General features: G+C 39.8%; 1 protein-coding gene across 21 annotated transcripts in view; it reads right to left on the reverse strand.

Moving 5' to 3' along the window:
• The window catches only part of kcnma1a (potassium large conductance calcium-activated channel, subfamily M, alpha member 1a), a 212,960-nt gene that overhangs the window by 25,871 nt on the left and 172,126 nt on the right, over positions 1–14,963 (reverse strand). For 13 of the 21 annotated variants that reach the window (XM_037538405.1, XM_037538395.1, XM_037538394.1 and 10 more), the window contains one exon: positions 5,696–5,789. In XM_037538405.1, coding sequence (XP_037394302.1) covers positions 5,696–5,789 — 94 coding nt within the window. Of the gene's footprint in view, positions 1–5,695; positions 5,790–6,392; positions 6,402–11,375; positions 11,409–14,963 lie in introns of all 21 variants that reach the window. The other 8 variants (XM_037538393.1, XM_037538392.1, XM_037538389.1 and 5 more) reach the window with 2 other exon arrangements.

Here is a 14,963-nt window from a genome sequence, read left to right on the forward strand (position 1 = left end):
GCTCCTGACGCGCTGCGCCCTACAGTAAAAGCTTTAACAGGGCAGCACTTTAAATATTTTAGGAATTTGCCCAATCACATTGTGCTCTCCCGAACTGAAGGCCATTAATGTTTCAGAAAAGTGTCACGACCAAACAGGCTAATCTATATCAGCGTGGCTGGGTTGCTGAAGCTGATCTGGAGGAACACTGACCGTGAAAGAGGTCCTGCTACTCCACTGGCACTAAAGCTAACACTGGCATTGGTGTACACCTAGCACGGGGATGGCGGGGCTCTCCTAAAAAGCACTCCAAACAGTTCAGCAGCTACTCTGTGCTAGAGGACAAATGTATGTGAATGTATACGAGGACAGTACATTCGATTTGAGCTGATTGGTTGGATTTGGTGATTTTTTTTCATCTTGTATTTTTGCATTAAAGACAAATGTTAAAATACAAATACACACAAACATATCCTTCTTATAAACCATATCCCACTTTCTTCTGTATTATATTTTTTCAGAGAGCTTTTAATCCTCACAGTTACACAAATTAGTGGGTGCACTTCAACTGTAAGCATGAGTTATCAACTACTATTACCAATACTTTATTAATAACTCTTTAAGAGCTGAAAGATAAGTACTTAACCACACACCCAATTACTGTATCTCAATAGTTTCAAACCAGTATCTAATGCAGGGGGTGGCATATGGCAGTTCTCATGTGTGCCGCCTCATAATGCGTATCAGATGGTTTTTAGGGATTCTATCATTTATGAGAGCACTTTGGGAGAAATTCCACAGGACACTTGTCAAGAGGCCATAACAATGTCAACAAAACCACACAGAGCAGCCCACTACTGGAGCAGAGAACAGGTCAGAAAGCCTACCTTTGAGGTAATAGCCTGAGGCCAGACTGTGCAGCCTCCTCTCTGCTTCATGGCTGTAGGGGAACATGCTTTTCCTTCTCAGCTCTTCCCCAGTGCACTTACATATAGCTTTCATCAGTAATTCCCTCAAACTCACATTACTCAGTGCCAAAGAGAGTTCAACACCAGAAGACTGAACTCCTGCAATACTGCCTGCTCTGGTCCACCCCAAAAATAGCTATAATCTAATCAATTGTAGTACTTTACTACAAGCGATTCAACCAAAACCAGAAGCCTCAGCACTTGATAAAGCTTAGTTCTAGATACTGATGCTATAGTCGTAACCGAACAGGAAAATATGCTTACTGAGAGATGCACTGATATGGTAATTGTTGGTCAATACCAGTATTTGATGTTTTTAATGTACACATTTGTTCATAACGATGCCAATAAGGATTTCTGCAAACATTTATGTAGAAATTGGGACTAAATCTATCTAGTTTAGCATTACACAGAAATAACATAATATTTATTCCTATTATTTTATTAATAAAATAACATGTATGTAACATCTATGGTATAAAATATCCAGTAAAGTTAATAAAATGCTTTAACTATCAGCTAATGCTAAACATTTGTCTGACAATTTCTAAGCAATTATCCACCAATACTGATACACTTCTTCTGTCATACTGAGTCTATTTTATAATTCATGTCTTGACCTAATTATTAATTATAATTAATTCTTCTATTAGTTAAGTATAATTATTTCAGTTTACTTAAGCAGCATAACTTACTTGCCTGTTACACTATCAAATTAATACTTTGTTCACATAACATTGAGAAGTGAATTATATAAATATACTAAAAGATGTTTTAAATTTGTTATTTAGTGTTATTTAAAATAAGTTCCTAATTGATAATAATATTATTTTCCATTTTATTTATGGTAATTTCACTTCAAATATTTAAACAGAACTGGACAACAAAGTATCTGCATCAGGATTTGCAAATTGAGTTACATTACATATTTTATTCTAACATTCTCTAAGCTACACAGCTGTCTTAAGTGTCTTGTACTCAATTCGTAATTCTGTTTACATGTAAAACATTTTTAATGATCTGGAATCTATAGAGTTGCATAGCACTGCGCCATTTTAGAGTCATTATATATTTTGTATCTCCATCAAACCTACTTTCATATAATAATACAATTCCAGAGTTTCACGCTAATGTACGTATGCTGGCAAATGACTTTTTCAATTCTGTTATTTCATGCCTGTGATATTTTATATAATTATATAATAAGATTACACTAAGTAACAGAACAGCATATCTATTCCACCTTGCTCTTTAACACATCATTATTAACACAGGATTAAATTATGGTTCTAAATTACAATAGGACCACACCCTATTAATTAGTACAGTAATGAATGATAAGACTTTGCCTTTGCCTCTAGTATTTGCATAAAGTGCGTTCATTTTTGAGCAAATTAAAAATATTTGTAATAGATTTGCATCAGTATGAGCAGTCCAAACATGTACTGTTTCAATTTAAAGCCAAATATAGTATGGGAACCGTTTTTACCCTGAAAACAAAGCATTCTTACTTCTTTCTGTCTCTCTCTCTTTCTCTATCTGTCTCTGCCTGTCTCTCTTAAGTAGGTTCATTCAGTGATGTTCCTTTGAAGCCCCCCTTTTCACTCTGCATTTTGACGACGTTTGATTGCTGAAATATCACATCAAAAACGTGTCAATTAACATGCTGGCTTTGCGCAGACGATATGAGGCTGTGGGCAGGTGCTAATAACAGTGAAAGCATTTAGTGCTTTTACACCCCGACTGAATATTTCATTATATGCTGCATGTTTCACCACTCACTCTACGGACCCCTGTCACTTCAATCTCTCCTCAGCGCACTGACTGCTGCTGCGCACCTCTGCCAAGATAGCTACGTCTCACCCACTGTCAGCACAGCCTGACAGTCACCAGCACAATCCTCTGCTCCACGCCATTCCAAGCTAGCAACATGACATTACTGCTGCAGCTAAGGGATCGCAGCTAATGCATTGTGACTTCCCACAATTAGACATGTCTCGTGCCCCATCATAAACTCTGTGTGAACAGTGTTAATTTCGTCAAGAAGCATGCGCCGAGGTGCACTGACACGCCTGTTCGTCGGATAAGTGTTGTTTCCAACAGAAAAAAAACCTCACAGAGACGGCTTTATTTACATGAAAGAAACAAAATGTTCCAGCAAAAGTTTCGATCCGTTCCTGTTCAGCTGGGTCTCTTTTCTTCCATCAGAGTCCAAAGACACCACTGAGGGCTCAGCGCTTCCATTGAACACTTGTAAAAAAAGACGAGAGCGCTTCGGCTGAAGATTCTCCCCATAAAAATCCTGTGTAGCTTCTAAATGAAAGCAAGTTTACGCTTTTAATTGGCATGTCCAGAGCAGTAGCCTATATGTGTTTAAGTAGAGCGAGAGAGAGCGGCAGTTTTAACCAAAGCAGAAGTTGCCCTCCGAGCTGGGCTAGCTGCTTTTCAAACAGTGTTTAGCTATTCTAGCCCATCACTTGGCAGTCACTGGCTCCCCCAATCCCTCTCCAGCACCCTATGAAAAGAGCCTCTTGCTTTGAAAATTTTCTCCATCATGCAAACTGACAAAGGCATGCTTTTCAAAAACCCACAGCCAATCTGTTGATCATTATTTATTTACAACGGCCTGGAGGCGCAGAAGCCTGTAAAAAACCCATACTTGATATGGTTTACGCAGGCTGTTTTTCCTTCCCTTGCTTGTAGAATAAAGTATCCCTAAGGGTACCTTAAACAATCACATTTCATTGTGTATAAAATGCACCTTTTGAAACATAAGTATTTAATATTTACATGTATATATGGTACACAGACAGTGTGGGCAGCGGCTGGAGACGTCCACAAGGCTGTGTTCGGTAATTTGATGTTTTGCTGCAGGGCTATGACTTGAAAAGCCTACACCTAGAACAGAGGACCTGTCATCCAGTACCCAAGAGCCAGCTGAACACAGAGGCACCCTAAAGCACAGAAAACTTTGACACCGCTTTGAAGCATTTCAAAACAGGGTAAATAACTCCCAAGAATTATTATCACTCACAGATCAAAGAGGAGATGCATACATTACACTGCAAACAGGGACCTTCAACTCAGCACAGAAAAATTGTTCCACGCTTTAAGTTAAGAACTGAAAACTAAACATCCTTCTAAGCAGGCACATCATTGGAAGTGTGCCAGGTTTTCCTTTTCTTTCTGTGCCTCGTTTCCTTTTTTCTCCCCCAGTCTTTATAACCAAGGGCATATTGAACATTCTTGCTTAAAAAACGTACTAAAGGGTGAGATCCTATGTGCATCTGAGAGCGTACTGTAAGTAACAGTGTGTATAATTGCTCCTTTTTGGAGGAATTTGTAGGGGGAATCGGGCATGTGTGGTGGGCATGTATGTAGAATAGTCACTGGTGCCTGATTTAGAGCCTGGATTAGTGAAGCTGATTAGATGATGCTAAAGCAAGGCAGCACATAGAACAAGAGATTGATCAGAAACAGTGTTCTATCTATTCCATATGTATATGACAAAAACACACACACACACACACACACACACACACACACATATATATATATATATAACATGTAACATTGATGCTGTATGAAGAAAATCTCCAAAATATTAGAATATTAACTTTACAGGAGAGGCCAAAAACATTCTTTACTTTAATGGAAGTTAATATAAAGACATTTTATTCCATACAATTACACACAGTAAATGACAGGCGTTGTGTTCAAATGAAGCAGAAAAAAAAACAGAAATAATTTTTTTGAACAATGGCAACATAAACAAGAACTACTTATTGTTCGGTTAGTAGAATCTTAAGTATTCTATACATAACACTGTATTTTAAACCAATTTGTTTTTGATGAAAACAAATAAATATGTAAAGAATAACTATTTATTCCTATTTATTAGAATCGTATGGTGTTCTATACATTCAAGTGTATTCTAATCCAATCTGTACGTGACAGCAAAACAAGCAAATATGTCAACAATTACTAGGACTTATATTTGAGATCCTAAAAAATGTATAGACTAAATTATATGGTAGTGTAACTTTGTGGCAAGTTGTGTTGTCTTCCTTAATCTCTAGCTTTGCGATCTCGCTGGCTAATCTGAAATGGACAACTTTGTCTCTGCATTTTTAAAAGCCTTTGCATATGAGTCTCTGTCTCCTGGCCACATGGGCAGAAAGCAAGCCCTTTTATCAGTCAAAATCAATTAGCAGCATTATAATTCCTCTGGACAGGATAAAAGGAAGGTAATATTTGAATTCATTTTTGATTGCGATGATACATCTCACATATGGCCTTAAGATCCAAAAACACTACTCACTGGGGCTCCTACAATAGATGAAGAGCCTGAGGCTAAGTAACCATGCGGGCGTCTCTGATTGGTTGGCACTGTCATTAGTGCCACCGCTGTTTAAGAACTACATGTGGACGAGACTGGGGGGGTGACAGCTGAGACTTTAAAGCGAGAGTATTTTTCAAACAGCTTTTCATAGCCTCTTTCATGACAGAAATATTTCAGCTCTATCATTAAGCACTGACAGGCTGACAGCTTAAACGCCTGAGCCTTAGAGGGCTCCTCTCCTCTCCCTCGCTCCCTCGCTCCCACTCTCCCTCTCTCCCTCGCCACTCCTCCTACTCCCACCATCCCACCACCATCCCTCCTGTCTCTCCACCATGCTCACTCTCTCTCTCACTTTCTCTTTTGCTTTTGAAGGCTGGAGGGGAGCGTCTTGAAATCAATGTCTTACCTCATCATTTTGGGCGAGCAGTTGGGTGAATTTCGCATGCCTCCGTTGCGCTGCTTCTTTTTGGGTGACAGCGTTGATGGATGCTCATCTTCGACTGCAAACACATGCAAAGAGTGTCAGACTGTGGACAGCAGGGATTGTAACGTGTGCTGGAGATGACATATTAAAGAACACAAAAGCCAACACTCAATCAATCACGGCAAAAAAGAAGTCAGAGAAGACCTCCAAAAATAGAAAGAGAACACTGTTAGTAGGGACAAAAGGTACATTTCAGGAAAAGCAAGAAAAGTCACTGAGGACACTCATTAAGACTTGAACCTAATTATTACTGAGCTCTTCATTCTGCTCCATTTGTAAAAGTAGAGTCAGAGTGTGTGCATATATATGTGTATGTGCATATGCATGTATGGGCCTGTAGCAGTCTGCATCAGTACTTTAAGACAATTCTCTACATCTCTGTCATTGTGTGGCAGACATGGGTTGGTGCAATGGCAGAGTGGAGAAAAAAGAAAGAAAGAAAAGAAAAAAAAGTAATTTGCATTATGTTTTGTAATGGATCACTATACAGCAAAATCAATCCACATCACTGCAGCTCGAAGTGATGAGTGGGGGCTGCTCTATGTACATATCTTCCATGCCATGAGCACTCAACGAGCCCACTGAGCTCACCCGTCTCATGCTGAAACACCACTCCAACAGAAAATTACTGAGGGGCTCATGAAAGTCACAAGCACCCCTGCTACTGATCATACCATTCACAAGAGTGAAGATGCCTGAAGGTCAACATCAGCTTCTCACACTCTGAGGCATGTTACAAGCTAAAATAGCAATAGGATGCATCTCCATAGCACATCTACAGCTAAGGCTTACAAAGATAGACAGTCCTCATTGTAATCAATATAACTGTTCCTTTTAAAATGCCACACTATTTTGCAATATTTCCACAGTGACCACAAAAACATTATACAACAAATTATAAGTACTTATAATGTTTAACTACATTGTTATCTCTGATTAGCACTTTACATTGAACTGTATCTGATATGTGCTACAGTTGTACACAAAGGTTTGAACACCCCCGACCAAACTGCATGATTTGTTTATTTTCTAAGTGAAATTAAGTTAACATATGCTCTACAGGGAAACAGTGTGAACATGGCACTTTTTCTGCAAATGTAATGCACAATTTCTATGTATTTGACAACATAAACAAATTGGTAAAAATAAAGCATTTTTTAATTAATATTTCTTTTGCACTGCCACAATTTGGTTTTTAGTTTACCCTCATGAATTCAATTTAGCAAATAAAAAATGCATTTAAATGCAAAAATGTGTGTTCTCTGAAGAGGATGTGTAGTTATTTTCAAAACCTCAAAAATTCTCAAACCTTTTTATGTTGTCATTTGATCAACTGCTCCCAAACTTTTGCATACAACTGTATATAATGTGTATCTGAGGATGAGAGCAGATTTAAAAGTAGGTCACTGATGTTACTCATATTCAAACCAAAAACTTGCAAAAACACTTCAGTTAGAGTGCACAACCACAGCAACGGAATTAGTGAAAAATATGCAAACACCGCAAGCAGCGCCACCATAACACGAGCATCCTACATGCTGCTCTCATTTCTCTGTCAACTAATTCAACTAATGAAAAAAGACAAATTAAAAATGCTCTGTCTGGGTATATACCAAATGCCATCGTTTGACATTTGCAACTTCACAATGGCCAGGGCAATGTGAAACACTAATCAACTTTCAAAATATCACTCCCTGCAATTCGGCCACAGCATAGCCCTTTGTTTCCCTATTATGGGTGAGGAGTGAGTGGCCAGGCTAAGCTTGGGCCACACTGCTGCCCTTGCACCTCCAAATTAGGCTGCGGAGATTTACGAGCTACAGCAGTGCCCTTCAGGAACAGGCTTAACAATGAAATAACTCTACCTGCAGCATGGCTGCTTCAGCAAGTCCCTGCTTGTTCCAAATTACATAAGGGCACTTTTACAACTTCAATCAAAATGGGATCAGTCTGGCAAAGTGCGACTGCTCTTCCAGACCATGGGCATCAATAGGTGCTTCTCTTTTTTGTATCGGTGGTCAAGACAATTTGGCTAGGCACCTGTCCCCACTGGCTTCAGTATAGGATGGGCTGATGCAACTTTTTAAATACATAAGTTACTCGCAGCGCAGCAGCTCTGGGCTGCTTTAGCCCACGTCCTGCCTACAATTCAGAAATATTTTTGTGTGGAACTTAATCTGGCCACATCCACTGTCCAGCATAGGTTCCAATGTATTCTCTTCCTTCAGATACTAACAGCAACTGCTGCTACAAAGCATTCTCACACATAAATACAAATACACACAGAGTCCTGGGAGGGCAGGCAAAGTAGGTTTCAAACGGGGCTGTCTCTACTGATTATTAATATTAGTTATCGAGTAATCTACCAGTTAATTTGACAGTTATCAAAAAGGCCAAACATTCTTTTACCTAAGTAAACAACTGTTTTTACAGCCTTGTAAAGCTTCTAAGATACTTCACAAAAGAAAGATAAACAAAGACAATTATACAAAAATATAAAGCAATATCTATTAAAATTGTCCATGAAGTGTCCATGAAGCTCTAATTCTCATTCCAAAAGAGACTAGTCAAAGAACCTAAAATGCATATTATCAAAGTGCAAACTGTCAACTAATCACTGCAGATTCACAAGAAAAATTTCAATCAACTATTTTTTGCTTTGTTTCATTGAGTAACAAAGCTATACGGAGTAATTGTGACAGCCCCAGTTTGCAAACCGTGTTACATGCATCTAGCCATGCCTGCAGGGTGGAAGGGTGGTGTTTGGGGGGGCTGATGCAGGCTGCTAAGGGGCCACCTACAGGGTGTGGGGGAGCGTGTGGAGGAGAGCGTGGAGGACAGTGTGGAGGAGCTGGGGTGGTAGCGGTATTTCCCCGGCAGGCTGCGGGCCCGGTTCAGGCCAGCCAGGCTGAGGCGTCGGCGCAAGGGTGGGACCGGAGGGAGGAGGCTTCCTTTACGGTTATTAACGAGAGGCACAGAGGCCACCACAGAACGTTCCACCACAGGCTGCTGGCTGCTACCCACAGCTTGGGACAGTGCATTCGGGACAGCCATGCTGTTGGCTACTTTAATTGTGCGATTTTGAAAAGTAGGTTTAACTTCCTCCTTTACTGTCAAACAATGGAAGATAAGAACAATAAGAGGAGTGGTGCTTCTTCCTGCTCACACACAAAAGAAGCCTTTACTCTCAAAATGCTTGAAAGTGATTAGTTTTCTGTATTAGTATTCAATATACATGTAGGAATTAATGTTTAACTTAATATTTTTTGAGCCCTGAAAACTCATGCCATTATTGCTGTAAGAGCAAAGCAAAATACACTGTATGATTAAAACATTTTATTATCCATTATTAATTGCCATACTGCTTGAGAATCAAACAATAAATATTTAAGTATGAAAATAAAAGTTAATGTGATTGTCCTTTGCTGGACCATTTATTTTCCCCTTTGATTACTATTTAAGCTTAGAGAGCTGAGGTTTTGTGCCATAAAGGCTGCCATCACATTTCTAAATAATTGACGATGACACCTTGGTTTTATTAAATACCACTTAACCACTTGGCATGCACTTAAAGTGAAATGTTCAATATGACATTTGCTTTGCCATTGCTACTAAGCATGAATTAATTAAAAGCACTCTTCCTCCCTCTCACTCGTCCACATAACAGAACAAAGCACTGCACACAAGACATGATAACAGTCTGAGTGAATCAGCTCAGACAGCAGGTAGGGAATGTACAGTATTTCTACTGCAGAATTAATAATTGCACTAACTTTACATCTTTAATGAACTTAACGGTTGAATTACAGACAAACCGCAGAAAATAGTTCACATACACTGCACTGGGATAACACAACAGTCTCTCCTTTAAATTACATACAGCTGTTAGCAAATGTTAATCAAATGACATGTTTTGTTGATTTTTCTAAGTGAAAATAAGTACTTATCCTCCACAGAGAAAACACTTTAATTACTCTTTCTTCCTTAATTTAACATACTGGGGAAAAGATAAAATGTTGCCTCTGAAAAAGTTACAGTACATTTTATATTTTATGCTTTATTTTTTTTTCTAATATATTCAACTCAGCAAGTAAAAAGAATCAGTGCACTAAAATTTGCAGAAAAATAGCTTATTTACATACGTTCATCTTAGAGAATGTGTTCAACAAAACATATAATCTGACTCATAGTGTTCAAACCCCTGCATACAACTGTATCTGTTTGAAAGCTGCAAAAGCCAAAACAACGGTAACCTGATAAAACATTTTAACTCCATGTCTATAAGAGTGAGCGGGGCACATAGGGTACGTGAAGTGGTTCACACTGGGACTTATCAAACACACTGCCTGCCACCAGAATCCAGAGATTACAACCTAATGGCATCTACGCGAAATGCAAGAGGTTAACCAATATGTGGTGTAAGTGGAAAAGCAGTTTTCGTCTGCTCCCCAAACCTCGCTCTGAGCAATAAATAGATGGTTATTTCTGCCGTCAGCTGCCGCATAGATTTAAAGGCCGCCACAGATAACTCCTGGATTCATCTGGCCCCTGTCAAACACATGCAGCATTACACGGAGAACATGCGCCATGGCACTTTCACTGTGGATTTACAATAATCCAGACGGCAACTGTCCCTTCCTGAAATGCAAATGCTGTGACGAAGCCTGATTGCAAAGCTCTTATCAAGGCTCTGGAAAATTGCGGAATATGTAACTGTGGCTCAGCCAAAAGTGTAAAACTTTGTTAATGGCAATATTTGGTAAATGTTTAAAATTATTCAGACTATTATTATTAGTAGAAGAAGTAGTATTAGTAATAGTATTGTTATTATTAATATGATATTATTAATATTGCTGTTGTTTTTACATGCAAATATTAATTAATATTAAGACTACATTCACATTTCAGGGTATTACAACACATATTCCAACACATTGTGTTACTGCATTTAACTCAACCACTATTTGTTAAGCATATTCTATGCAATTAATAATACATACATCATATTTTTGATAAAATAAAAATCAATATTCATCAATATAAAATCACATTTGTAGTGCTACACACTATAATGCAAGGCTCTCCATGTGCTTGGGACAGTGAAATATTTAGCTAAAATGTATTTGGTTGTAAACAGAGCTGCTTTCTTTCTTATGTTTTCTCTGGAGTTATAGCGCCATCTGCTGTCCCACTTTCAGCAATACAAACAATTTGCTGCAACCTGAAACATGTGCGCTTTTTATGAACTTCATAGCATTACTAGCTCTTAAATCATCTCTCACAAGGACAGAGTGCTCTTTATCCAGCATCTGGATTTCATGTGGGTTTTCTCCATCATCACCTGACCTTTCCCCCGCACATGTTTTAAAGTAACAGAGCAGAGAGCCACTCTGATGCATTTGACTACAGTCCAGTGCTGAAGAACTGTCATCGCAGCCTCCTATCAATCTCCAGCCTTCTACAGAGAGCTAAAGATGGCAGCTTTGTAGCATAATACTTCAGGGGGCAAAATCACATAAACCACAAAAGCATAGCGGACAGGTTACATGAGGAGAGCTAGATGAGTGGAGGAGGAATGTGGAAAACAGAGGAGCAGACTTACGTGATCTGACATATCCGTTATACTTATATTTGGCTGAAGAGAGTGCAGAAACAAATGAGAGGTTACGAGGAGGGAGGGACGAAGGGGAAGGAGGGAGGGAGAAAAAAGAAAGAGAGAGAGAGAGAATGAGGGTGAGAAACAGTACACAGACAAAGAACACACAGATCAGATGAAAATAAGAGAGATTTAGGTTTAAATGAAACAGCATTTAAACAGAATTGAAAGCAATAAGCAATAACAAAGATGTTGATATTGATAATGATGATGCTTGTGATGATAAAATGAAAAAAAGAGAAAAAAAAATGGAAAATGAGATGAAAGTTGGCCCGTGATGTGTGTCAACAGCAAGCAGCAATTTTTGGGAATTAACCCGTACACCACACCTATAAAACCCTATAAACTGTACTAAGCCTACAGACTGTACTAAGGATTAGTAATATATTTAGCTTTACAAACCTGCTATATGTTGCATATATTGCAAAAAATGGTCCACACACAAAACTCCATATGCTCTGATCAGAACTTCCCACACTCAGAAACCACCTTTTATTTAATTCATTTCCAGTCAAACCAGCCATTACATATAAGTTCTTAAACTTTTAGAAAATATTTCTAAGGAGATAGATAAGACATGTAAGATAATCTCCATGCTAAGCAAGGAAATAATCATGGGGAAACAAGATTTTCCTAAAGCTGGGGTTCAAAATGATTAGTAGACACAGAGATAATGGGATCCACTAACAACCTTATAAGACCTGGTAGACCACCTAAAATGTCACCACCAGTGACACCACCAGTGTGCTATTGTCTGTTACACATTTGTATGTTTTCTGCTTTTTCCTGACAACTTGGCCATTCCAACTGGAAATTAAATAAACAAAGAGTGGTCTCTGACTTTTGCATAAAACTCTATCTCAAGCTGCTTAATAAAAAGGAAATGTCTGATATGTCTGAGAAGTCATGCTCCATGTTTGACATGCCGCAAACGTTTTCAGTAAATTATTAGACAACTTCGCAGTTCTGAAGAGAACTTGATTATGGTTATGAGTGATCTAATGCAGTCAGACTCAATTTCTTGCGTAAGGTGTATCGCCTTGTGATGCAGTGAATCACATGACACAACAAACCAGTCAGGGAAACACCCAATATGGAGCAGACAGCAGGATGTGATGTGATAGTGGTCTGAAATTGTTTTTCTATCTACATGCCACTGTGGCAAGTATAAAAATTTCATCATCATGTTTCATCATCAGCCTCATCATATGTGGTTGGTAAAGCAAAACCTACTTTGTAAACTCTTCTGGTAAGTTATCTAATAATAAAGTCAATGACACACTACCACATAACCAACAGTGACAAAAATAACAATATGATAACTAGCATTCAAAGTGCTGAGCTCCTAATGCAAATATCTACACAAGCTAGTTTAGCACTGGATAAAGAGTGGCAGTTTTGTTAAAGTGGCCTGACACGTTCATGACATTCATTCCATATTCAATGCCACAGACAGTAACATTTGGACTGCTGATTAAGTGGCAGCACAACACTTACAGCCAGTGGGAAAGATTTTAGATCTTGCTTGTAAATTTTAGCCATATCATCAACATGTAATATGCAAAAAAAATATCCACCTACTGGGCCGTGATATTTTTATTTTAACATGCCACAACCCCTAATTTACCCTCATTTGGCAGGGTGCAGTTGGTAACCCCTTAACACTTCATGCACACTTCAGTTCTTTGCTCTCGTGAGCACATAACAGAATACTAGTATTGTAATAATAGTGGCATATATTGCAATTGCAATATACCTTGCAATGTAATAACATATGCTGTTGAATGATTAGAAGGGTTTGTAGAATTTTGAACGCAATAATTTACTTGGATTACATTATTCATTTAATTTTTTTCATTTAATTAATTAACAACCATATATTGTGCAAGCTTTGTCATTACTAAATAATACACTTTTAGATAAATAACTAAACAGTAAAATTGCATTTTCAGGGGTTCATTTCAGACTCTGGCTGTGATGCAGGCAGGAAGTATGGTACACATTCAGTTCTCAGCACCTTCCAGTGCCCGCAACTGCGCCCTACTCGGCTATGCTGTGCTCTTCTGAGTATCCAGAGCCCGCTCTTTCATTAGAGCTGTAGTATACGATGCCGTAAAGGTCACGGCGCAGGCCCAGGGCGGGGCCATGACACGAGTGCTCAAGTAGGGGCCCCGCGCCAGCCCTGGCATCTGTCGCCTGCGATCTGAGGGTTCAGGACGAGCAAGCGGCCGTTCTGGCTAGCATCTGTCCCGGGCAGGCGGAGGGGGGCAGGCGGCCCTTGCTCCTGCCTGGTGGTAAGGAACTGTCAGGGAGAGTTTGCTGACGCACCAGCAGTGCTGGGGAAAATGAAAATGCAAACATAATTTCCATGTCAAGCCGCATAAGGGCCGGCTCGGCTGAGGTTGGCCCTGCAAGGAGCGGACAGGAGAAGCCGCTCTTCAGGGCCGCCCCGCCTAGTCCTGCCCCAGCTTCCCAAATCATCATCTCCCACGCCTGACACCAAGCAAGATAGCGGGAGGGGAAAAAAAAAAAAAAAAAAAAAGACAAGGAAAAAAAAACACATATGCCCCTGAGAGCAGAAAAGAAGCCCCTGACCTCACGCTGCCGTCTCTGTCCAAGACTGGCCACTGTTTACAAAACAGCCATGGCCCAGGCTCCTGTGGTAGCCCTGTTATGTCCAAAACAGGAATTAATGCCCTCTGAGATGTGGAGAACCTTTTAGACTCCTTAAATCTGCCGTAATGAGAGGATAAGTCTTGGCAGGTAGAGCAGAGGGACTGTAATTGTCATCGTAACTTACAGCAGAAGCGGCTAAGCCACTGGCAGCATGCACGTGCCTCCTGCAGCTCACACTGTTCACTGGTATCAAACACCTCTTAATGGTGTGCTGAGCTCCGCAGTCGTAATGATGGCTACACCATTCCTGGCTCCTTGTCAAACGCTCTTTGGGTTTCGGCTGCAGCTAACAGCAAAAGAGACGCAGTTGTCTACCTCTCATGCATCTCATTTTCATACTAATAATTCTTTGTCTGGTCCTGGCATGGAAAAGCATTAGCATCCAGACGGTTGCACACGTGGAACAATGCAAAGAGCAGCAGGGCAGAGTGGAGGAGGCTCTGAAGATGCAAGGCTGCTTGTCTAGGACAGAGCGCCTTTACTGCCACGCGTTTCACACATTCTGCAGAATTACTGCATCCAAGGGAACTGTATTTATCTCAGCAATAACTGAGCTCGTATAATGTGGAGGTATAACTCTAGAGCACCATGCTTAGCGTAGGCACACTATGATATATATGCTTCCCAATCCAAGGGGTGCAGAATGGTTGGAGTATACAATTTTCATTTTACAGGATGCTATTCTCCAGGTCATTCTCAGCCCACTGAATTAAACCAGACCAGGAGGCCTCAGAGTGCAGATGAAGCTAACTAACTCAACCACAGGTACAACTGTGGCGATTGCACAGTGCATTTATGAGGCGCGAGTATTGTCTGTAAAAGCTGAACTTGAAACTGCATATAAGATTGAGTCCAAAA

This window comes from Pygocentrus nattereri, chromosome 5 (genome assembly GCF_015220715.1).
Source record: "Pygocentrus nattereri isolate fPygNat1 chromosome 5, fPygNat1.pri, whole genome shotgun sequence".
Classification (NCBI taxonomy): domain Eukaryota; kingdom Metazoa; phylum Chordata; class Actinopteri; order Characiformes; family Serrasalmidae; genus Pygocentrus; species Pygocentrus nattereri.